The 25,810-nt window shown below is 37.2% G+C and overlaps 1 protein-coding gene across 1 annotated transcript in view; it reads right to left on the bottom strand.

Moving 5' to 3' along the window:
- Nucleotides 1-266: 266 nt before the first annotated feature.
- The window catches only part of LSAMP (limbic system-associated membrane protein), a 44,284-nt gene continuing 18,740 nt past the window's right edge, over nt 267-25,810 (bottom strand). The window contains exons 5-7 of the mRNA XM_021711145.1: nt 24,763-24,798; nt 6,820-6,852; nt 267-598 (exon numbers count right to left, since the gene is read on the bottom strand). Of these exons, the coding sequence (XP_021566820.1) occupies nt 501-598; nt 6,820-6,852; nt 24,763-24,798 (167 nt within the window). The 3' untranslated portion in view covers nt 267-500. The remainder of the gene's footprint in view (nt 599-6,819; nt 6,853-24,762; nt 24,799-25,810) is intronic.

The following is a 25,810-nucleotide window of genomic DNA, read 5'->3' as shown; positions in this document are numbered from 1 at the left end:
TAGTCTGAAATGGCTACAAGTCAGCTCAAATGAAAAACAGAATAAAAAGATTATGGAAATATAAATGCCAAAGGCAAGACCTTGTTTTTTTTTTTTTCCCACAGATGGAAAGGATGAAGGAAAGAAGGATAAAGTGTGTGTTGGGGGGTTAATATCCATCTGGTACTTGTCTTATTTTTACAACATCCGGATGTCCTTAGCATGATGTAGTCTTTACACAGCACACATTTGTTTAGTAGGTATAAACATATCCTGGTAGCAATTTCTCCATCCTGAATTAGACTTAATATTTTATTGGTGGACCGTAAAATTGTTTTAAATGCTGTATTTTCTTCTTCATTTTCTTATTTCCCCCTTCATGTATAAACACACAAAGTTGTGAAATAAACGGTCTCCCCCCCATCTTTCTCTCTCTCTCTCTCTCTCTCTCTCTCTTTTTCTCTGTATTCTGTGTGACGCATTTTTGTGTGTTTTTTAATTATTTTTAAATTTTTATTCTATTAACATTTGCTGAGAAGGCAGAGCAGAGATGCTGCCAGCAGCCACAGTGGTACGGCCAGACTGATGGATCCATTTATTCCTCTCACCGACCCAGGTCCTGCAGAGCAAAAGAGAGAGAAAAGAGAGTGAATTACATGTGGCCTATTCCATGTTACAGTTGACTGCTGACCATCACTGAGGTAGGATCTAACCAGGTATGAGTAACTCAAAGTTGGCGCATTTATGTGCAACACAAGAAGATCTTGAAACCTTGCCTATGTCCTTCTCCTCTTTGGGCTACGAGTTTTGTAAGGGGCGTCATTGGCTGAAACACTTCTAAATACAGGATGCTCTTGCCAGTGAACTCCCTAAATCGGCTGTCTCCAATGTGTCTGATGGTATAGCTCCTATTCACCTAGCCACCTCTGCATCCTCTACCTTGCATAGCCTTGTGATTCTGATCATTACGATTCTGAGCATTGGTGAGGGTCTTGCAACCAGACACTGAGTCTCCAGCCAGGTCATCACAGCATTTCCATCAATAAAACATGGAACCAATCCGTGACTCCCTTCTGTCCCAAGGGAGAAGCAGTCATTATTTTTTAATGCGGAGGGGAATGGTTTCAAAGTAACATTTGTGGCTGGATGGCATCTTAGCAAGGTATAGTCTCAAGGGACCACAAAGGGATGATTTCCTCCAAACTTTTCATGTGTCCCTTTAAAAAAAAAATAAAACAAAGACAACAATAAAAAAATAAACAAATCTAGAGAGGTTAAGAGACAGGTCCAAAATTGGTACAGAACTGAGATTTGAGCTCACCCAGATGAGCCTAGAATGACAGTCTGTGTTTCCCGTCGCCACCCTAGTTTTCCCAGTGAGGACACAATTTGGGGGATGTGGGTGTGGGTCTGAGAGGGAGAGTAGGTTGAAGAGGAAGGTGAAGAAGGAGCTTGTATGTCAATGAAAAGAGAAGGGTTGGGGCAGAAATTGTAGGCCTGGTCAACGAGCTTTGTTTATTTCATTTTCTCCTTCTGTATAGTTTTGCTCATATAACATTTGGGGGGGGGGAGAAAAAGTTAGTATTTTTTTTACTATAGTAACATTTGGATTTAAGACTGCACACTTAAATAATGCTGTTCAAAAGAGAAACTGGTGTGGTGTGACTATAATTATGGGTCACTAAAGTTTTGAGGGCACATATGCAGGTTGATTGATGTGTGTTTGTGTGTATTAAATTATGATGGTTTGCAGGAACTGTGGAAGCATCCTCGGGTATGTGAATTTTCCCAAAACTGTTTATAAACATTCTCAGTTGGAGGTAGAATAACAGGGAAAAATGTCGACTTCAAGAATGGTCTCCTAACCTATGTTTTATGTAAATAATAAAAACAACAGCTACAACAAAGGAAAATCAACAAACAACTATACAGCACTTACTACAAGGTATAAATGCTTTATAAACATACACAAGCTACCACACTGTGAGGTGGGTACTATGATGAAATCTACTTGACAGTGAAATGACAGAGATACAGAAAGGCTGACTCCACTGTCCAAGCTCACACAGCGTATAAGTAGAGGAACTGGGTTTTTACTCAGGTGTCTGGCTTCAGAATCTCTGCCTGTCACCACTACACACAGTGAAGGGGTACTTTTAGTCTCTTGCCAAACATTTAGCAAATGAAACTTGGGTCTAAAGAAAATAGCCAGCACACACACAAAAATAAAGAGGCAACTTATTTTTGCAAAACTGATTTTCAAAAGGCCTTTTTTTTTTTTTTTTTGCTAGAATGCCTTTTTGAGAATATTAAATTGTTACTTAATATAAAAATTTGAACAAATACAAATGTTTAGTAACATAGTTACTGTATAAAATGCACTGTTTCATTTGTAAAGCTATGAAAACGCAGAATAAAGAAATACTCAATTAACTAATTCTCTTATTTTATAAGTGGGTGTAGCACCATATTAGCAAAAAGGCACTTTAACTGCTTTCAGGTCCATGCCTTTCATAAGGAATTAAGAGTCAATGATAGTAAAGCACCTTCATAGTAATTGCTGACCAGACATTTCAGTTCAGGTGTCCTGAGTCTCAGCTCACGTCCTTCCTAAACAACTCCTTGTGTGTCCCTCTCCCACTCTCACCCTTTTTGGACTTCTGGGACCTTCAAGCTCTCAGTGGCAACCTCCAAGGGCTTCTGACCTGGTGGTAATGTTATTTTTCTAAGCTTTTCATTTCTCTGTATACACTAGATGGCATGAGTTCCTGGGCACATTTGTTTGTATAGATGTAGCAATAAGGTTTTCAAAACAGAGAAAAACTACACAAAAATCAAGGCCATGCAGGGTTCAGAAAGAATGATTTCTGTTTTGCAAGAGGGATAGTGTGAAACAGAAGCTTTTAAGAAAGAATCCAATTTGGCTTATTTCCTTCACCTCAGGTTTCCGTGCTAGGACAGGCTAGATTCTCTCTCAGACATCCTGCTGCTAATTGGTGTCTGCGGAAGGCAAACAAGACTATCTTATCATTTTATTTGATGGGACTAAATATCCTAGAAATTCTATCATTGAAAAATATACTATATTCATATATGAGTCGGGCTACACATCTAACATCCTTGCTAATGCCTGTATGCATATATATAGATACACACACAAAGAAGTACATATGTTATATACATACTCAAATATACACACATACAATAGGCACACATATTATTGGTCTCTTAGTACACATAACTCAAAATTGTTACTCATATATGCACACACACACAATATACACACATATTACTGGTCTCTTAGTACACATAACTCAAAATTGACTGCTATTTTCACATGCTATTCTATGTTATCATCGGGAATCCTGCTATGACTATGTTAATAGCTTTTGCTTTTATCCTTAATAGTATTATCATATACACTAATGCACCACATGACATCTTGGTTAAAGGATGGAACATATATACAACAGTGGTCTCATAAGATTACAGTATTGCATTTTTACTGTACTTTTGCTATGTTAAGATGTTTTTATATACACAAATACTTACCATTGCCTACAGTATTCAGTACAGTATCATGCCATGTAGGCTTTTAGTCTAAGAATAGGCTGTACCATATAAACTAGGTATGTAGTTAGCTATACCACTAGGTTTGTGTGAGTACACTCTGGGTTCACATAATAGCAAAGTCACCTAAGGATGCAGTTCTCAGAATGTATTCCAGTCAATAAATGACACATGACTGTATTTAAAATGCATTTTGTGCACCTGTTAAAGATATCTTCATCGCTATCAATTATTATTTATTAAGTGCTCTCATATAGCTATTTAATGTGCTTATATGACTCACTCTTTTCATAATTGGTTTTGAGAGTAAATAAATAGGCTTAAAAATACAAGGGTGATCGTCGGGAAATCATCACAAGTGTGTATGCAATTATAGATATATGTGACTGCATAGGAGACTACTTCAGTTAATGGCTATTTCAGGGAAGAATAATCAGCAAAATCATTAATTATGTTTTACTTCAGAGTTATGAAATTTCTGCTTATTTGTGGATATGCAAATGATAAATCATATTTCCCACGCCAGATGGCCAGGCTCAGCAAGTGCTTTCATATACTGACAGATATAATGAAGGCAAGAGTCTGCAAACATAAATTAGCCTTAAGAATAGATGGGCAAATAGAGACACAATTCAAAAATTTGCTACATGATTTTCATATAACAGACAAAAATCATATCTTGCTTTTTAACCACATCTATATATGTGTTATATGTACACACATACTAATATGTGTGGTATCTGGTAAACATTCAGTAATTGGTATTATTATTATTAATGCAGAAGTTTGGATTACAGAAAAAAGATGAAATACCATTATGACTCCAAGGTACTGGTTTGTGAATTGGGTCAAGGCTTTTAAAGTTGACCCTAAGGGGCAAAATTCAGCTGCAGCAACACTGCAAACCGTGAGTCAACACACCAGGTCAAGGTTTTCAACCCTAGAGATAGAATAAGTAAGATTCTGGATCACAGTGAATGCTGGATTGCACTCTGCCATAACAATAAAAGGGAATTTTTATTAAGGGCAAGATTGATAAAAACATTGTGAAATTGAGGAAAATGAAAAATTTTTGGCAAGTCTCTACACTACAAATCTAATTCAGGATCCGGAGCCAATTGATTTATATTTCAGTAAAATCTCAAAGAAAGCACCAGGTGGTTTTTTCAATACCTGTTTTAGAGGACACATGTGCTTGGAGAAACATTTGAATTTGTAATCCAAACCTGGCCACCAGTTTTCTGTTGCTTCTCCTGAGGTCCCATTTCCTGGATTTGGGACTAAATTTATTCAAAGTGTCATTAATCATACTCTCCTTGGGTATTCCTTTCAGTCACGAAGACATCAAGGTAAATGATAATGTTATTCCTGTGCTGATTTCAGCCATATAAGAGAAGGCCAGAGAAGTTTAAATTTGGATTCTCTTTTAGAATTGTTAAGGGCTGATCGAGTGACTGGAAGTAAAACAAAAATCTAAACAATGTATACAATTGTTAAACAAAGGAGAACATTAATCAACAGAATTTCCTAAAAATCTCCCTTTGATATTATCTAGCCTAGCCGACTCAGGCATGTTGGTGTCCCTGGAAGCCAGGTTTAGAGGGAAGCCTGATAAGATTGACTTTGGCGCCACCTGCCATTTTTTTCCCGCCACTACAACATCCTTGGGATGAATGAATTGGAGATTAAAGTATATAATATCCAAATTGGAGCAGATTAGAAGGGAAATACAGCAGTCCCCCTTTATCCACAGTTTTGCTTTCTGTGGTTTCACTTACCTGAGGTACAGTACAATAAGATATTTTGAGAGAGAGAGAACATTCACACAACTTATTACAGAATACTGTTATAATTGTTGCTATCATTATTATTGTAGTTAAGCTCTTGCTAGGCCTAATTTATACGTGACTCCTTATCATAGGTATATATAGAAAAAATTATAGTATATACAGGGTTCCATACTATCCACAGTTTCAGGCATCCACGGGAGTCTTCACTGGGAGTCTTGGAGCGACATCTCCTGTGGACAAGATGTGGGCTGCTGTATTGATGTTTTCTTTGAGCCATGGGTCTTAGAACTAAATCTAGGTTCCTCCTCATAACCCTTTGTGTATTATGCCCACTCTCCATTAAGGGAAATTTTGATAAGGCTAAAGGATTCTCACAATAAGGTTGGAATCATCGCATCTTTTCCATGAACATAGCATCAAGTATTTTGGCACACAAATTTTGAAATTTTAGGCTTTAGAACTCCTTTGTGACACTGGCTGCTTTTTTTGGTGGTCTTTAAAGACAAAAGATGCTATGCTCTGTTTCTTCATCCATACCAAAGCTCTAAGGTATCACATATAACCCTAGGCACTTAAGATTCAAATATATTTGGTAATCATGGCATTGGGAAGAAAAGAAAGACTGAAAAGAAAAATATTGTATACCTTCTTGAAGGCCTCAAGTGATCGTGTTTTCAAGTATACATTCCTGACTGTTGCTTCCCTGCTTCTTTCTATGAGGACCTGCTAGAACTGGCCATAAACAAGGTGCTACCCTTTCTTGGGAGTAAGCCACGGAGCGCTCATAATCTCATGGCTCTTGATCCCTGCTAGGACCTGAGTCCCACAATAATAGGTTTTCACCATTGAGAATGATTTTGGTTGTCTTGCCTTTTTGAGACTCAGACAGGGAGATGTCTTTATATGGGACAATTGTAATCAAGTAGATGACCTGAGGGTGTAAGGAAGGTGGTGTCTGGCTACACAGGTGCATCTGTGCCTCTAGTCTATGGATACACTCTGTTAAGAATTATGATTTATTAGATTTATAAAGAGGACTCCTCTGAATTTGTAACTGTTTGAATTTTAGCGTCCATTTTTTGAGGCCAACAAGAGACTGTAACACGGCCTTTGTGTCTCTTCTGAGAGCCCTGTCATTGGGCAGTGAGCATTTCCAAAAATATAGACCTTCCAGAATGAACTATGGATACTTAACATAAGAACAGTAGGGGGGCAGGAAGCGGAGCAGAAAATAATTTTTAGTTACAGAGACTTAAAAATGAGTAACTGTCAAAGGCAATAAAGAGGACACGAATTAGATCAGGGTCTTTTTTTGCAAATAAGAAAGCTCACAATTTGAGAAGAATAGTGCCAAACGTGTTATGGAAATTATTATCACAAATTATTCAACTGAAATGAACTCAAGTCTCTAAGACCACAATACATTGCTGCAAAATTTTAATTTTGACATATAGAAGGTAATCAGAAATAAGAACCATACCTTTTTGCTTGAAGTGCACGGTGGTGCCAATTTCTAAAAAAAGAAACATTAAGCAAAACAAAACAAATAAAAAAATTCTTTATCAATTGAGAATAAACACCAAAGGTAGTCTGGTACTCTCCACTGAAAGGAGAATAAGAGAAAAGAAGGAAAGAACATTTTTATAGGAACAGCTATTGGTAGAGATTGAAAGAAAGGCAGATGGAAAGATATCATGTTGGAACACATATTGTGCAGTTGGAGGTGGTAAAAAATGATTTGCAACTACCAATACTTGATGCTACGTGTTATGTGTGTTGACAAGCATAAGTGCTCTGAGTGTGGAGCATACAAAACTCTAGACTTCAAGCTAGTGGAACCATAAAATGTGTCTGATCCCCCACCCCATTCTACCATTTTGCCCCTGGTTCACTCCACTCAAGCTAATTGGTCTTCTTGCTGTTCTTTCAACAGGGCAAGTCCATTTCACCCTTAAAACCTTGGTCCTTGGCAGCTTCATCTCCTTGGAGTGTTCTTCCCCCACATCTTTGTATGGATCACTCAGTCCCTTCATTCAGATTTCTGCAGAAATGTCACCAACTCAAGGACTCCCCTTCAAAAATAGTACCATCTGTTTTCTTCTCTATTCCTCTACCTTTCTCTACTAATCTGAATAGCACCCATCTCTAACCTGACATTCTGCTACGCATTTACTTGCTTGTAGTTTGTCTTCTCCATTAGAGTATATGCTCCATGAAGGCAGCAACGGTGTCTGTTTTGTCAACCCTTGTGTCCCTAATGCTTAGATGAGAGCCTGGCAGGCAGCAGGTAATCAGTAAATACTTGTCAAAAGTATAAATAAATCACAGGGTTGGAAGAGCCCCTATAGGTCAAATATTTGGCTTTCCCTTTAAGTATCTTTATCAAGTAAACTGCAATGCTCTTAGGTCTTTAGAAGCAAATACGTAAATTTTCTATAGGATATCGCTTTGAATATCAGGACCAACTTAACGAGTGGCCCCATAGAGAAGCCCAAATTGGCTGTGGGATACAGATTTTCTTCTCTGTGACCACAGGACATAGTTCTCCATTACTGAGTAACATGTTTTCACTAAAGAAGTAAAGTGACTGAACTGTTCTCCCGGAGACAGCCTTTTGAATTGGACATGTGGTCACCTTACAGTCCTGCTTGAAATTTATGCATGCTTTTTTGCGACTTTTTTTCGACAGTTCCCTGACCCTCTCACCTCCTCGCTGTCTATCATCTCTGCTCAGCATCTCTAACCTTCCTTTATCCTTCTTGGGACTATGTCTTCTCTGCCAAAATGCCTATGGCCCCCATGACATTTCTACTGGAAGTCTCACTTATCCTTTGGAATTTGATTGGTACTTCCACAGGGAAGTCTTCCTTGGTCTCCTTGATAAAAGTAAATCCCCTTAGGATAAGTGCTATTCTCCCTCATAACACTCATCTTGGTTTTAACTTCAAATGTATTTGTCAGTGGCTTATGCCTGTAATTTCAGAACTTTGGAAGGCCAAAGTGGGAAGATCCCTTGAGGCCAGGAATTCAAGACCAGTCTGGGAAATATAGTGAGATCTCATCTCAAAAAAATGATGCTTGATTAATGAGTTTCTTCCCCCTGGACTTCAAATTGCATGAAGGCAGGAACTGTGTCTGTTATTGATTACTATTGTTGCCTGGTCCATGCATGGCTGGCACTCTGAATGCACAATGGGCCACAAGAGAAGATCTCGAATCACTGAACTATGAGAAAAATAAATATTCACCAAGCACTTTCCTAGCCTAAAACAGAAAATTTGAGTAGCTAAATTTTTTATTCTCAGATTTGGCACAAAGGGTCAGATCTTTGAAATTAGGTTTGTAAAACTTCCAAGGCTCAGTGCAACCTACTAATCATCTTCATAATAGGTTTTCTATTTGTTCATTCAAAGTACGATGCAAGAAGAAGCCCTCCAAAAGCATGCCATTCTCTGGTGTTCTTAAGATGGCTGTAAAGAAGGGCACGATTGTTCTAGTGTCTGAAGTCTAGAAATGTTTGCCTACAATTCAGTTTTAGCAAAACTTGTGCTGGCCACACTATTCCTAAAAGCTAACTGTGTCTGAACATAAGGAGAGCTTCCCTATACTGGTCAGATATGGGAAAAGAGCCCCCAGCCTGAAGGTTTTTTGGCATCAAGAGTGCCGGTTGAGCTCAAGGTGCACTTCTGAGGATGCTCGAAGGCATCAGCACCTGCCGTCCTGTCTGTGAAGTCCATCACTTTCAGTTATTTCTAACTAACAATTGCAACACACTACATGTTCATACAGGAAGATGAGTGAGAATTTGTTTCTCATAGCAGAAGCCAGCAACTGATGCCACTCTCATCCTGAAAGTAGAGCCAAGTTCTTTCAATTCATAAAACAGACATCTCTACCTGTTGACAACCTTCTCATACATCTCATCTGACCACTGATGTTGCAGATGTGTGTTAAACACACTGTCACTTGTTTCCTTTCATGACACCTGCTTTGACAACTTTTCTTTGAAATTGACATATTAAAAATTGTTGAAAAGGCATCGTGGAGAATATGCTTGTCATGATACGGGGAAACTGAGGCCCAGAGAATTCACACAGAAAGTGAAAGGCTCTGCTCTTGTGCAAAGTACAACTTTCCTTCTTCCTTGTGTCAAGCCTCTTGGTTTATCATACTTTAAAATTTATAAGAACCCCTCAAGGCCACAGAACTTTACCCTTTACTCAAAGTCACCTAAATCCTTCAGGAGATCATCTTCCAGTAAGAACACTTTCTGGTCCACAGTCTTCATGAGAATGATTCCAAGTAATTCTTCAGGAACCTGGGTAGGCAGGAAGCCCAATTATTCTGCTTAAGTGATCTCTTCACCTCTCTTTGCCTCGGTTTCATCATCTGAGAAATGAGTTTACTTAACATGCCCCTTGTAAATCTGTGCTCCGATGAGATAAATTAATCCAATCTGTACTGACAATGGTGTGTTCAAAAATAAGTGGTCAGTTTTGTGGTAAAAGTCCTTCTAGAGAGAATTATTAGTGCAATTTTAGTGAGGAGAGAAAAAGATATCTTAACAAGTAAGTCGTGGCAGTTCGAGTCCAAATGATAAAATATATTTTTAAAAAACCTTTTGCAAGCCTAGGCAACATAACCAGACCTTGTCTCTACAAAAAAAAAAAAAAAATTAACTGGGTGTGGTAGCACATGCCTGTAGTCCCAGTTACTGGGGAGGCTGAGGTGGAAGGATCTCCTGAGCCCAGGAAGTCGAGGCTGTGGTGTGCTGCGATCATGCCACTGATCTCCAGCCTGGTTGACAGAGCGAAACCCCTGACTTAAAAAAGAAAAATCTATTGCAGTAATGGTAGAAAAACACTGGGAGATCCTAATACAAAAAAGTGATAGGAAAACAGATTGATCAGGCAGCATTTTGCCAAGAGAAGGCCAGCAATCTTGACATGGACCTGTCACTGGCATAGGTTTGGATAAGAGGCTACATGTTCTAGATGGTTATTTTAGGGGACACTCCTCAATTAATCAACTAAACAGAATTGATTAAAAGAACAGATGGAAACATTCCTCAATATTCCACTCTGCTAATAAAATAGCAGAAAAATTCACATACAAAATACACATTTGCTTGAAAGAGCTTGAAAAAGCAAAATAAGTTACCAATTAAATCATAGATACTCCTCCCTAGACCTGTAATAAATCAACTTCTTTGAGAAATACTAAAAATTTCAAAACCTGGAATTCATTTGTCCTTAGGAAAAGAGAATGGAATGCTTGTTTTGTACCATGATTTCTTATGTGTCCTTTTCTGTAGGGACAGCATGTTCTCTTTTGAGGAGCAAAACCCTGAATGTTTTTGAGCCTCTCCGAAAACTTGGTTATGTGCTGCCATCTTGTGGAAATACTAAGACATATTCCTATGTGCTGTCTAAAGGAATCGCCTCTGTCCACCAGGTGGCAACAGTGGGAGAAATAAAAACATTTTTTCAGTCTCAGACTAGTCATGAAATGTTGCTCTTCAAGAAGAGTCTTTTGCATTAAGATAGACAAGAAAAAATTTTTTTTTTCCTCTTTATCAAATGAAAAATATTCTTCCTTTTCTAGTGAAAATGCAATCTCATATTTTGAATAAAACTGCCTTGCTAGGAATTTTATTCCTGTAGAGATTCCCAGGGCACACTCACTAGGACATACCTGGAACCTATTATTTCCATGCCTTTGAGGAAGACTTTTCCCCACGTACTGATCTTGTTTCAGCAAATACACTTAACAAGTAAGCATGGCAGTGCAGCCCTGAAGTATAATATAAAAAAATAAATCTGCTGCAGCAATACAAGACACAACATTAGTGGATTCTAGTATAGAGAATTGTTCTAGATATTCTCTGAAAGCATTATTATTATATGCTTAGATATTAGTTCCTGATAAAATTTTACAAGGAGGCAATGGGGAAAGGATTTAATACTGGAAAAGGCAAGTGCCTTGACAAATTTATTTATGCTAATCTGTCCTTGACTTTTTACTTTCAGATTCATTATACCCAGTCACATTGGGACACATTTACACCATTAAAATCAGTTGGTTCAGCCTCTCACATTGGCATAGATACTATGTCTCCCTTGTTCACGATTGTATCCTCAACTTGCTATTCCTCTAACATAGAAGTGCCCAGTAGATTTGCTGAACAAATGTCTGAATGCATAAATAGATGAATGAATGAGAGAGCGAATGAATCAATTAATACCTCAGGAGCCACCCTAGCTAAGATTCTAAGGAGGGGAGATTATATTCTCTTTTTGGAACCATAGTGCCTTAACCCACAGGCAAGATTATTGTACGGAATTCACAGTCATTTGAAGTGCCATATGGGACCTGGAGGTCCTTGCATCACTTCCCAAATCCCGGCAGGTAGAAAATTTTCTGGAGGACTGAACTTCATTTAAAAATATCCTCACAACTAATAAACGTGTAAATCTTAACAAATAAAAACCCAAGCTTCTTTTTCGTTCAAAGGCCAAAAGATTTATTCTTCATCTTACCTCTCATCTCTCATTATGTGGTATGATTCGTTCTCTCTCACCTGCCCTCATTCCCCAAATAAAGTGAGTATTGCCAAGATGAAAGATGCTTCATTGGAAACTCTAGAGTCTACAGTTTGGAAACTCCCTCATTGTCTTAGGAAATTTTCATATCTTTGCTTATGTAAACATTTGACATTTTTGTTTTCTTTGAGTTCTATGATACAACAAATCCGTGAGGAGATGACTTGTCTCTAATCCTCTATTTATAAGCATTCATTCCCATTCATATATAGGATATGTAGAGTTTTGGGGTTTATATTGTTTGCACAGTTGTCTACATTCCAGGATGTTTACTTGAACATAAATGTTTCATTTTTCAACCTGCTGCAGTCATTTGGAAAAGAAAACATTCCTTCTATATGTGTGACAAAACTCTTTCTATCAGGCCAATCCTCTGATGTGCTGCAGGTTTTGAAAACACCATATTAGTTAGAGGACTTGAAATAATTAACGACACTTTTTTTCCCCCCTGGGTGAGAGGTAGTAAGAATGTGTGTTTGCAGAAGGGGTAGAGTCCAAACTCAAGAGGGATTTTTATCCTCCAGTTGTCGGACATTGTGAGGCAGGGACAGAGTAAAGATTATCAAGAAACTTAATTTTTAAAAATGAAGGAAAAATGTTTACCTGCTGCCACTTCCTTCCTTGAGATGCCAAGGACCTCAGGCACAATATTTGTAAATTTCCTTTATGGAAATATATGGGTTTTGTCCTCTGACTTGTATTTATTTGTCAAGCTTTTGCAGAATAAAACCTTTATTATTATAGTGGCCTTAAAAGTCACACTTTGAAAGCGATTACTTTCTTTTTCACAGGTTTCTTCACTCTACTGAGAGGCTTTAGGGATTAGTGACTTCTACTTATTATTTTTTTCTTTTGCCATAGAAAAGGTTTGACTTGTGATTTCTATTTGCATTGTTAGAGCTTTTGATTTTCTCCCGTGTACTATATTCAAGTTGTATAAACCCCATTGCCTAATATTTCTGGAATAATGTTCACTAAGAATCAAAGTAATCATTCTTGATCTAGTTAGGATGGGAAAGAGTCAAAATAGAGAAATGGATCTGAATCTTAACCTTAACCTTCTTCCTGTTGTTTTTAGTTCATAAGCTGACCGTCATCATAATGACTTAGAAGATACATAAAACTGGCTGAGAAAACTAAGCATTCTTAGCATGTCATTAATAATTGAGAAGGATATTGGCTTTTCTTAGCTAGATTCGGGTCAAAAGGAATCCTACACTTTACTTTCAAATACTGCTAAGGATTTTTCTTGTTATAATTGATTGTGACCAGAAATGGACTTCAGGTGTTTGATGCTATGCAGGAGTGAATAATAACATAGGAAGGAGTAGACTTACCAGAATATTGCAACCCTAGACATATGATGCTAACTCCTTGGGAAATGAATAAACCTGTACTAAAATTAATGCTGGTATAATTTATTATTATAAGATATGAATAAAACATTTGAGCCTCATTTCTTATTTTCATCAATTGGATGACCAAACTTCCTAAACAAGTGTTCTACAATAAATGAAATAAGGAAAAAATGTTTTTAAAATAAAGTCATTGCTTTAAAAAAATCTATAAAATAAATAATATTAACACTTCACTTTAGAGAGATAATGTCTGAGACTCTTATGGCGAATTTTGGAGATGACCCTAGGGAAATCTCTTGTAAGGTAATCAGGTTTGCCTTACACCTGAAAGCACTTTGGGTGGGCTGTCACTATGGAGAGGACCCTGGCCCCAGAGGGAGGGCTGCTTTTGGGCCTGCCATTGCTACAACCTTGAGCAAATAACAGAAACATCCCCAGCCTCAAAAAGGGTAGAAAAGAGGAGAGACTTCAGGTTTTTAACCTGAACATTCTAAAGTACACTAACAATCCAAACATTCAGACAAAACATCCGTTTATATGATATGAATGGTGTTATCTCTTAGGAGAGGGATTACATATGATCTTTATTTTCTTTTTTATAGTTTCATTTATTTTCAGATTTTTCTATAATGAGAATGCATTACATTTATTATCAGAATAGAAAACTATCCACACAAATACATCAACACATTTAAAAAACTAAATGTGGAGCAAAGAAAACAATCACTTTCTTATTGTTTGGCATTGGGCTGACATCATTATCAGGAGACTGAATTTTTTTCTTCACTTTTTAGTTGGGTGATACCATGGAGCAAAACAAAAGAGAAGTTGAGGTGGGTGAGACCTAATTTCTAAAGTAACATTGTCTTAACAGTATCAAATGGCAATGTCATTTTTAAAAAATATGGGTTTATGAGGTCCTTCTAACCAGAGGCTTGATGTTCTGGGTAACTGTCGTGTAGTTTAAATGTAGGTGCACGACTTGACTTTAACTGCTGTGGGCTCTTCTCAGTGACAATACAGATACAGAAAGTGCAGTCTCACTAAACACTCTCAACATAAAAAGGAGACTTTATTAACTCTCTTACACCAAGTCAGCTTTCTCTCACTGTGAAAGCTGCTAATTCAGCCTGAGAGATTTAATTTTTAATAATCAATGAATTTAAATGTTCAAGAATTCCCAAGAGACTAAGTTTAATAAAGGGGTTTCCCTGGGCTATGCCACCTAAAAATGTGTGTAAGATAGAAAAATTCCAGAGGTAAATTTATTTGGATAAGCTGTGAGTAAGGTACTTAGGGCCATACATGCAGATTCTGTCTTAAAAAAAGAAACAAGTGTCTCTGCCCTTGTGCCTCAAATGTGACATTGCGCCTATGGGTACAATCCTGCTCTTTGCCCCTTGTTAAAATTAAGGGACCAGTCAACTCATTTGATCAAGAACTACCTTTCAGCCCCAAATCGACTTAGTTGTTTAAACATAAAGTAGATTACATTTTTGTATTTAAAAATGTTGTATTTTATAAATACTTTAAAGCCTGTGTACCTTTATTTATCTGACTTGGTAAGAGGGATTAAAAACACAGATTTTGATAGGTCTCTGGAGATATTTGTCCTTTCTGGTCTTACTCCTCTCTATTTCCCAGCCCTAAGTTGTGAATTTCAGATCCATTTAGAATACACTTAAAATTCAGAATCCTAAGAGCAGCAAGACTGTCTTTAATCAATGTAATGTGGATTTTCATTTTGTATGTTTTAAAATCAAAACCATTCAAATACCATGAATCGAGGTAACTAGCCTGCGGAATTTGAATGCAGAGATAACAAGTAAATTTGTGAGATTTCCTGGGGTTTTAAAGCTCCTGGAAATTAGGAGATAAGGGATTAAAAAGTGTTGGTATGCTCTGAGTTGCCTTTGGACCATCACACTAACTACCACAGTGCAGAACATAGGAAATGCAGTTCTGCTTTGGACACTTTCCAGTGACATTATTCCTCGGAGTTCCAGGATTCCTCAATAACAAGTGTGGTTTATCTGTAACTCCTGCTGTGTCACCGACTCCAAATCCAACATTATAACCAGGTTCTGGTGCTACGCTCTGAAATTAGAGATGGCAACTTACAACCTGACTAGTCCTACAATGAAAATTAAAAACCTACCATCAAACCCACTATTGAAAGGCCCTAAGCTTTCTCTAGGTGTTCTGTTGAATGATAGGCTCTCAGTATCCCCAGAAAACTAACCCCAAACAGTGCCGCCTACCATATAATAGTATATAGTATCAATGCGTGTCTATACACTTAAGCCAACAAACGTTCCTCCTTGTCTTAAGAATGTGGATATACCCAATCCCTAATCTTTATTTTTTTTCCCTAGAAATGTTCTTTATTTTTAAAATTTTGATACATTCATATAATGTATAAAGATCAGATCAGGGTAATTGGGATATGTATCACCTTAAATATTTATCCTTTCTTTATGTTAGACACATTTGAATTACTCTCTTCTATTTTGAAATGTACAATAGATTACTGTTAACTATAGAAATCTCTTACCTTTAGCTCCACAGATTTATCACATCTCTTTTTTTCTCATATTAAACAAGGCAGATGCAAGAAAGGAGAAGAAACTATTAGGGAAAAAACATTTTTTTTCTAGATTTTAAAAATTAATTGAACTTGATATTGAATTCCTATCAGATGAGCTCTTTCTGGATTCTAGGCTTTGTATGTACTGCTCCCATCTTCTGTTTTTCCTTTCTGTGTTTTCAACTTGATGTTTGCCTAGAAGCCTTCCCTGACCAGCCTAGGCTAGCTACAGTGCCCCATTCTGTTTGCTCCAAACACCTCACAGGTATCCTAACATGAACTTAAAGTTGACTGAAGTTGCTTAACTCATTATGTACTTTTCCATCTGGTCTGTAAACTATTAGTGTAGAGGCTGTACCTGGCTAATTCTCCATTGTCATTCCCAAGACCCAGCTAGTCTATCAGGTACAAAAATATTTCTTTGCATAAATATTTCTTTAAATGAATGGAGTCATCAAAATATTGTGCATGTCAAATAAACTTAACCTGTGCCAAAAACTGGTTTTAACTGCTCATCAAGAATGAAAGTTCTTTCTTGTGTACTTTACCTGATGATTAGAAATCATAAGGAAAAGAAAAGGTGAACTCTAAAAGAAGCTCTACAAAGCAAAGGCAAAAGCAAGTGGAGAGTACATCTAAATGCAGAACAAGAAGTCACACTATTAATGAGTTAGAATGGGAAGGTCGATCCCTCAAGGGAAGACCATATTTCAGTGAATGGGATCATTCCTCCCCTTTCAGCACAGCTACACTTAACAGTTTGCAACAACGAACTTACCTGTGTTCTGTAACTCCATAGAGAAAAATAAAACAAATTTCCCAAGTTACTCTAGCTCGCGATTCAACAGAAATACAAGTTACTGCCTGGATTTTTTTTTTTTAGTTGTTTCTGCTCTTGAAACATTCTTTGCTTGCAAGTCATACAAAATCCACATGTATAGTTGAGAAATTATGGTAGAATGGCAGCAACTTTCCAACATGGAACATGGCTGGGAATGCGTGCTGCTGTGTGAGTTCAAAAGTATGAGATGGTAAACACAGTGGACACTCAGCCAAGGCACAGTTACCAGTTACCTTGCTACCTTCTGCTTCTATTGATTTTTTTCCCCCTCTTTGCTACAGGATGCTTCTGTTGCCCCTAGCAATGTCCTTCTAGGCAGTTAACATAAAGAGATACTGGAACTATGGTTTAGAAGGTAGGTGGTTAAGTCAGAATCTTCACTGTGAGTATTGGGAAGTTAAAAAGTAGAATGAACTGATAGCTGTGATTTATAGTTAAAGAGATTGTGTTAGTGGTAATGTCTAGGTGCTAAATGTGTATATGTGTTTCAGAGATGTGGGGAGCATTTTCTTTTACAAACAGCACAATGATAAGCAAAACAGTATAGGGATCTATGGCAGAGCTTGGCTCCCCAGGGTCCAATTAGGAAGCATGATAAATGGCTTGTAAGGTCTCTCCCCCACCGATGTGTGGTGGATATAAGCTGACAATTCTCCGTGGAGTCCTAGTGAGTAGTCTGCCTACTCCTGTCATACATCTGAGTACGTACGAACACCTTAAATTGGAATCCCAAACTCATTATGCCATGCTGTGTCCTTACTTGGCAGGTGTGCTTCTTCACAGCAGTCTACAAGGGGAGGTGTAAGGTGGGATCTCTTACACTGATTATTTTTTTCCCAATAAAGGTGCTTGTTTAATTTAATACCTACAAATAACTTGAGATGATGTAAAAACATCTTGAGGCTAGAGAGACTGTATAAAGGAAATTGTTACTAGGCATTTTAATTTGATCTTGCTTCTTCAGAAGTTGATGTTTCCTCCAAATAGATGGGATAATGGCTTCGTGGTGCTTCCATGGCTAGGAACCAGAGTTCAGAAGTAAATGTTAATATTATCAAAACTTTTTTTTTTTTTTTTGGTTTTGTTTGAAGGATGTCGAAGAGAACATGTATATGCAAAGCAAAATGAATATGGTGAAAAATGTCAAGAAAATCAAGAAGTACAGATCTGGAATAAGAATTTCAGGTGACAAAGAGAGAACCAAAAAACAGACCATGACACTAACTACAATTAAGCCTTATACTTTTGGGGCTATGATATGACATTTGTCAGAGGCTAGAACTATCTTGCTGATTTAATACTTGGGAGAATATGCATTCTTTTTGTGTGTTTTGACTCTAAGTACCACTTTTTTAAAAAAAAATTTGAGACAGGGTTTCACTCTGTTGCCCAGGCTGGAGTGGAGTGGCACTATCATAGCTCAGTGCAGCCTTGACCTCCTGGGCTCAAGTTGATCCTCCTACCTCAGTCTTCCCAGTAGCTGGGACTCCAGGTGTGAGCCACCACCCCTGGCTAATGTTTTGATTTCTTGTAGAGATGAGGTCTTGCTATGCTGCTTGGGCTAGTCTTGTACTCCCAAAGTGCTGGTTCATTTTTTAAGGGTTATAGCTCCACACCGTGTTCCTAAACTCAGTGCTAAGCTCCCAAAGAAAGGCTTTCCTTCCTGTCAACACTCAGCAATACCTCTCACAGGAGGCTGCTACCGTCCTGCTAAATGGCACAAGATGCTAATACCAAGGCAAGTCCTGCTGGGGTGCACTCTAGAGACTAGAGAAAGCTGCATCATTTTCCATCCATGCCAGATCCTGGTCTTCTCACCCTTTGGGGCAGCATGCCAACATTTTTCACTGCAAATCTCATTGAGCTCGTCTTAGGCAGCTTTATTCCTTTTAATTAAAAAGACAAGACTGCCAATTACTTAAACTTAATCCCCAAATGTAATTGTTACTTTGAAAGATTTTTTCCCCGTAAAGCTCATAGAAGAGCAATATTTCCATCAAATTAAAATTTAGCAGAAGCTTGGATTTTTAAAAAAAAAATACTCATCTTCAAATCCCTTCTGGCTCTAGAAATCTAAATAGCACAGCAAAGCATAAGCACTGGAAGATCACCAGAAAAGGCCAACTAGTGTAGGCAAATCCAGACTAGGAAAACAGAAAAAGGCATTAGAAAAGAGTAGTCCTAGGACTAAACATTCTCCTATCTTTAAATTAATACTGTAGGATTTTTAGCCATTTAGCTTGAAGCTAAATGTAAATTCTGAGAGAAACTCCACTTCTAAGGCCCTGTTGGACATTTAAATAATGGTGTGAATACATTTTGGATTTATCCTTGCTAGCAGATTTTAGCAGGGAGAGAACAAGAACAGTTTAGGAAACAGAGCAAAGGAAGAGTAGAAAGGTGGGGAGAGGTAAGACACAGAAGACCACACCTATTACAGCTGGGGCAAAATCATTGGATTGACAAGTAAACTGTGGATTCCACAGGAAATATTGATACAATTATCTCACTTGATTCTAATCACTAAAGAAAATCGGGAGGAAATCAAACTGTTGTTCTTAATAAAGGAGGCACGGGATTGGGTATTAAGGTCTCTAAGTTTTTTTCATGTGCATTAATTCGGGCCAGTGATCTCGCTGTAGGTTTGTATTGACATGGCTGCCTAAGTTCTGGCAGGAGAAATGAAATCCTTGTTTCTGCCACTCAGTGGGAAAGAAGAAATGTATTTAAAAACTGAAATGCAGGTGGCTGTGGTGGCTCAAGCCTGTAACCCCAGCATTTGGGAGGTTGAGGTGGAAGGATCACTTGAGGCCAGGAGTTCAGCCTAGGCAACAAATAGTGAACCCATCTCTATAAAAAATAAATTAAAACAAAAATAGCCAGTTGTGGTGGCACGTGCCTATAGTTCTAGCTACTTGGGAGCTTGAGTCAGAAGGATCCCTTGAGCCCAGGAGGTCGAGGTTGCAATGAGCTATGATGGTGCCATTGCACTCCAGCCTGGGGGACAGTGCAAGATCTTGTCTCAAAACAACAACAACAACAACAACAACAACAAACCTAAAAACCAACAAACAAGAAAACAGAAACACTGTTTAAAAAGCTTTATTTCCTTGGCCAGCAAAAATCCTGGGTCCTTTAGGCTGATGACTTTGGATAAATAGGATGTGGCAATGCACATGATAGGCATCCACTAAAAGTGTGTGAGAGTATGCGTGTGTGTGTAGGGGCGGCACACAATAGGGAACTGTGCAATTTTGCAGCTCCTCTTAATGTAATATTAGGATACTGATTTAAATAAAGAAAAATTTATTTGGCCTTTGAATGCTTCTCTATTTAAACTTCATAGTAGTATGGGCATTTCAGACATCCTTAGAATCCAAAATACATCAAATTATAACAAAGGCACTCTGAACTTATATCTAGCTAATGTCCATGCAATATGATACAAGTATGCCTCTAAATATCAGTGCTTTTAAAAGTTGTAAGAAATATATGTATCTGAAAACGATTATTTTAAATTCAATCTGCCTTCTTTCTAGGAACTTGAAGCTCTCTTTTGTATGTTATTTAAAACACCACTTTGCGCTTGTAGGCATGAAAAATATAATTTCTTTCCCATTTCACAGTTGGGAAAACTGAATTACAGAGAACAATGCTAGTAATTATCCATGATTAATAGAGGTGTGTATGTAAATCAGCCTGAATAAGTGTGTGAAATTAGATGTGCCAATGCCAGATAGCTCAGCTCATGTTTTTAAAAGATGAATGCTTTCATATAAATCTGTGTGAGTTGGGTATACATCTTTCTCTGTGTTAAGCATATTTGAAAATGGACTTTGTAAAAAGGTATGGATATTAAAGTAACTGAGTTTTATGTATTATAAGCATTATAAAACATAAAATAAATTAGGTGAATGTTTAACATTCACTGGACAGATGCATATCTAATGAACATGAATATAAACATAATGGTTATTTATACTTATTATAGATTTATACATGTGTCTGGGCAAGCAAGGTGTAGATTGAAATTTGGGTGTCTTTTGATCATTAAAAAAGTGTTGGAGAGGTTGTATGTTACTTTATTAGGGTTTTTGGGGGTTAATTGGGTTAATACATGCAAAATACCTTGGAACTCCATTGGTACATAAGAAGCTCACTATGTATGTTAGCTATTGTTATTATTGTTAATATTACCATTATTAGACAAGGTGAAATACTGCTATATTAAGGAACTGAAAAGAGGCGTCTTTTCGCTAGTACTTAGGATGGTACCCTGCAGTAAATGAATGAAACTCTAGAAATTGCCCAGTGATCGTCACAGCATAGGATATGTTCTGGATTTTTCTCTCATTTTTCTTTTCATCACATGGGTGTCTGATTCCAAGAATCCATTCCTGGGAGTACTAGGTGAGGGCAGGTGTATTTCCTTCTCCTGCATAGACAAAATTGAACTGTTCTGATGTCAAACGGCTCATATGAACATCAGTCTCCCTTCAGGAGGAAATGTGCTGGGCTGACTTCAGATTTCTGCAAGCCTGGTTTGTTTGTGGTTTGGATTTTCATTTTATTTTTTTAACTTTAATTTGGGAAGGGGGTTGTTTTGTTTTCAGAAAAAACTTTGGACAGCTGTATTAATCATGCAAACCCAGCCATGTGCAATGCGTTTTATCAATGGAAAAACAGGGACGGAATGGCAAGCAGCTGTGAACAAACCCAGTGCCATGCCTGAACCTGGAAGATAATCTCAACATTTCCCAAACCCACTTGCCACACGGGGTTAGTGAATGGAAAGGCTGTTCACTTGGGATAAATAATCAGATGGGAGGCAAACAAGTGAGACACATTCCAGGATTTGTTTTTTTGTTTTCTTTTAAAGTGGCAGTGATCAGAAAAGGATAGACTGAAGGAGCCTGGAGAGCCCCACATTCAAGGGAATTCTTCATTTGAGAGTTTTATAAACAAAACAATGGTTGTTTGTCCTTGTCCTTTCCCCTTATTTCACTTCATTTTAACTTTCTGAGACTGGTTTTATCACCTCATTCTGAACCTTCTCAATGTGAGGGCATCTCTGGGTGCACTTCATTTATGAAGAAAGACGGTGCTCTAGTAAGCTCAAGGGGGAGAAACGCTATCCTTGCCCCGTATTCAGGGCCTCAGAAAATGACTTGAGCCTAATAAAGTGAGAAAAGTTCCCTTAGATGTCTGGAGCTGACTCTTTTCTCATTTTACAATTCAGTGGATTTTCTGCCGCAATAGAGTTAGATGTATTTATGTAAATTTATGCAATTCAGGACTCATTTCAGAATAAATAAACCTAAATTAAAATTAATGGAAAAAAACACCTATCAGAAACAGATTAAGGATGGAAAACTATTTTATTTATATCTTTTAAACTAAGGAGCAGGGATGCAAGCTGGTTTTAATGTTTTGTTTTGTTTTGGGCAGAGGGGGAAAGGACATTTGAAAACTTCTGATTGGCCACAGCCAATACAGATTACCTTTTGGTGTAATTCCAGTATTATTATTATCACTGCAGAAAATCAAGCAATATGATGAAGGAAACCCAGGGGAAATGCATTTGATTTATTGGGCCTTGTTTTTGTTTAATCACAGCTTGCAGGGGTTTAGGACTGCATTCCTGCTGCGACTGCTGTGCATACCCAGTCAGCTTGATGAGCCCTGTCGAGTGGGGCAAGGAGGGGGGACTCTCTGATGAGGGACATTAACAACGAAACAGCTGAAATGAAAAAAAACTTAGGAGAGAAAGTTCTCTTCTGCATGATGAGGGGCCAGAAAAGCATCTTTATGGCTTTCTCCCACTTTCAGAACACCTTAAGGAAATTAACTGATTCAAAATGCTTCAGGCCATTTTTTATCAGCCAATTGCTAAGAGACACGTTAATACTTGAGGGATGAAATTTAGGATTTCACATAGATGATGACAATATGTGATATTTAATTAAATGAAGGTGTCTTGCACTATAGTTATGACCACAGTGAGGCATGCTTTTCATAGATGTTTGGGTACTCAATTGACACCATAAGAAGGGTTTAGCATCCTATTGTCAGTGTTTCCTTCCATAGGAAACTGCATTTCACATGGGTTGTCCTCTTGATTGGAAAGAGGAGAAGAAAAGTTATTCAATCCCTGGGAAGTTAAAGTTGTTATAAAGAGTAGGGAACTTAAAAGGGGACTATCTTTCTATAGCAACCTCTCACACCAGCTATCCCAAGACTCAATGAACAGCTTTTCAGTTTCCACTAGCAGAAGCCCAAAGTATTAGTAGTAAGATAAACTATATTCGCTAAGAATTATTGAAACTAAAAAAACTAACTACAGTCTACCTATAATGTAAAATCAAACTAGGGTCATTCTCCAATCAACAATTCAGTTTGTGGGAAATATAAGGTTCAACAAAATCCCACATGCTCCATCCCTAGTCCAGACTGTTTTTTAATATCTGACAGCTGTCCTTTGTGAACAGTGTCTGGCTTCACTTTGTTCAGTGTTACATATATCATAATGCATGATCAGATAAATATTTGAGTTTGTGGCTACAGAACTCCCACACAAAGGATACTTAGAGTCGCAGTGGATGGGGCATGGCCTCTTTGAAAATGCTATCCATTGGGACAAATGTGTATGCATGTGTTTCATATCAAGATATTTGCAAGATGGCAACATGATAAAATGGTGTCAATCTCTACAGCAACACCAGTGTATAAATGTCTTAAAATAATTGTGGCATGCCAGGAATTCAAAATGGGATAGTGTCCATGAACAGTAAATTTCATGTCAAGTCTATACAACAGGCACATTTTAACAGTCTTATTTTTAGTGCCTGGGATTAGGAACAGATTTCATTGTTTTAGAAAAGAGTTCTTCTAAAATTTCACACTAAAAATAGTTTGAACTCTTTTTAAAAGTTAAGAATAACTCTTTTATTAAGCTGTCTAGTTGATCCTTGAAACTTTACAATTCCTATTTCAAATATAATTAAAATAAGTTTGCATATATATGGGACTACATATATACATGCAAAACATTGCATTATTGACACTGAATATCAACACACAATTTTGCTCTAATTTTTAGTTTGGACAAGTGTTAATGAAACATGATTCATCTTCAAACTTATAAAACAGTAGCTTTCTACCTTTAATTCTCAGCACATTTCCTTTATAGTGTGTATGATAATCTTGTTTAATTGGATTTATTTTTTCCACAGTAGGCCCCGCATGGCCTAGTTTCCATTTTTTCTCAGGTCTTTGAGTGCTATTTGCAAATCACTTTTCTGGAATTTAATTTCAATGGTAGGTTGGTTTCATTTCAGATTTTTTATATTGTTTTAATTTTATTTGCCAATTTGCCTTTAAATAGCCTTAAGCTAGAGAGTCATGGCTGCAACTTGCATCTAAATGTGATGTAGGAGGTAAAATTTAATTTGAGTGTGCAGGAAATTTTATGAAAACGAATACACAATGTCTATTTTATTTGTGTTTTCTAAGATAGTTATATTTAAAAGGAAAAAAAAATTAACATGAATTGGCCAAGATTTTAAGAAAATGTAATGTCCTTGTTATAATCTGGTTGAGTTAACCTTTGGCAATATATATATTCATTTTTACAAGTAATACCAGTAACTTCAGATTCAGATTGTATAAACGTCCAGATCTGAGGGTAGTCAGTCAGAGGATTTGTATTTTTATGGACTAAAGAAATTAACTGGCTGTGTTCCAAATATGTGAGTTCATAGTTAGATGCAATAGTGATTTTAGAAAATATGTTTTCTGGGTTAATATTGTCTTCCCAGCTGCTGACCAACTTGAAGTTAGGTCAGATGACATATCTGTTACATGCCCATCAACTGATGTGAGGGCAACTGATTGACTTTCTTTTGAAGGTTTAAGGAAAAAAGATGATTTATATTATATATGAATTTTGTGAATGTGTTTTTCCCCTTTGTGTGCACACTATAGGTGATGGAGAATGACCCAGCAACAGAGCTACAGTGATAAAAATCATACTGACCTTGAATGGGGTGGGGAATTGTGGGTAAAACACGCTCTAAAGGGGAAAAAATAGTAAGCATCATGGAGATTTTACATATATATATATATATATATATATACATACACATATATATATATATCTTTCTCATGTTTAGTTACTCAAACAATTATAAAACAGATGAATTTCCATGCTTACAGGATCATATATCCCATAAAACATTTGTCTGGCCCTCCTGTTAACACTAAAGTATCAAGAGAAAGCTATTATTAAAAGGAAAATTACAAAAAATTAAAAGAGAGGGACAACAGCAAATTGTGATAACCCTACAAACAGGATGTTACCCTCCACTGAAAAATCACCACCAAGATTTTAGATCTTTTAGAGAGTTGGAGTTGAGGGTGCTAATAGTAGTGATCAAATAAGGTGGTGCATATTGGTCTACGTTCTTGTCTCTTTAGCTCATGACAGATGGACTTTTGGTAGCTATGGACATCTTTCCTCTCCCTAAACCTGACAGCTCATATCAGATTTAGCAAAACATCTGGAAAATTCATTTAGGGAAATACTAACACAACTTTTCCCTCAGGTTTTTAGTTCCACATTACTGATACCAGTTCACGAGTAATGTCAAGGTAATAAGTTTCTTGGCATGATATAATTTGATTTTTAGTCTATTCCTTAATCTCCGCCTCTTTTTATAATACAATCTTATCCGAAATTTGATCAACCAAAGTTACTTGATGATACATCCCGCTGAGTAATAAGAAGTGCTTTTCTTTTGAACATTGGAATTTTAGCTTAAAAGTTTCTCAAAGTCTCCTACCTAGCTACTGACAACTTGATGTGCTGACAGAGTTCAGGCTTTCAGGTACCCTTTCATCATTTACCTCATTAAAAACCCAAATTTAACTCTAGATCCTCTTCCAAGGCTCTTTCAGAAAGTGACAATGTTAGAGATAGAATGCATTCTTTGCTACTGCCAAACATTATGGTGTAACATAATTAGCCCACACTTTTCCACGTTTCTACATTAAATAAAGACCAGTGAGAAATGAAAACCAACACA

The sequence above is a fragment of the Carlito syrichta genome, unplaced genomic scaffold, assembly GCF_000164805.1.
Source record: "Carlito syrichta isolate Samal-C Ts95f unplaced genomic scaffold, Tarsius_syrichta-2.0.1 Scaffold301886, whole genome shotgun sequence".
Taxonomy (NCBI): Eukaryota; Metazoa; Chordata; class Mammalia; order Primates; family Tarsiidae; genus Carlito; species Carlito syrichta.
Note: the sequence above shows the minus strand (reverse complement) of the source record. Positions and strands in the feature narration are given on the sequence as shown.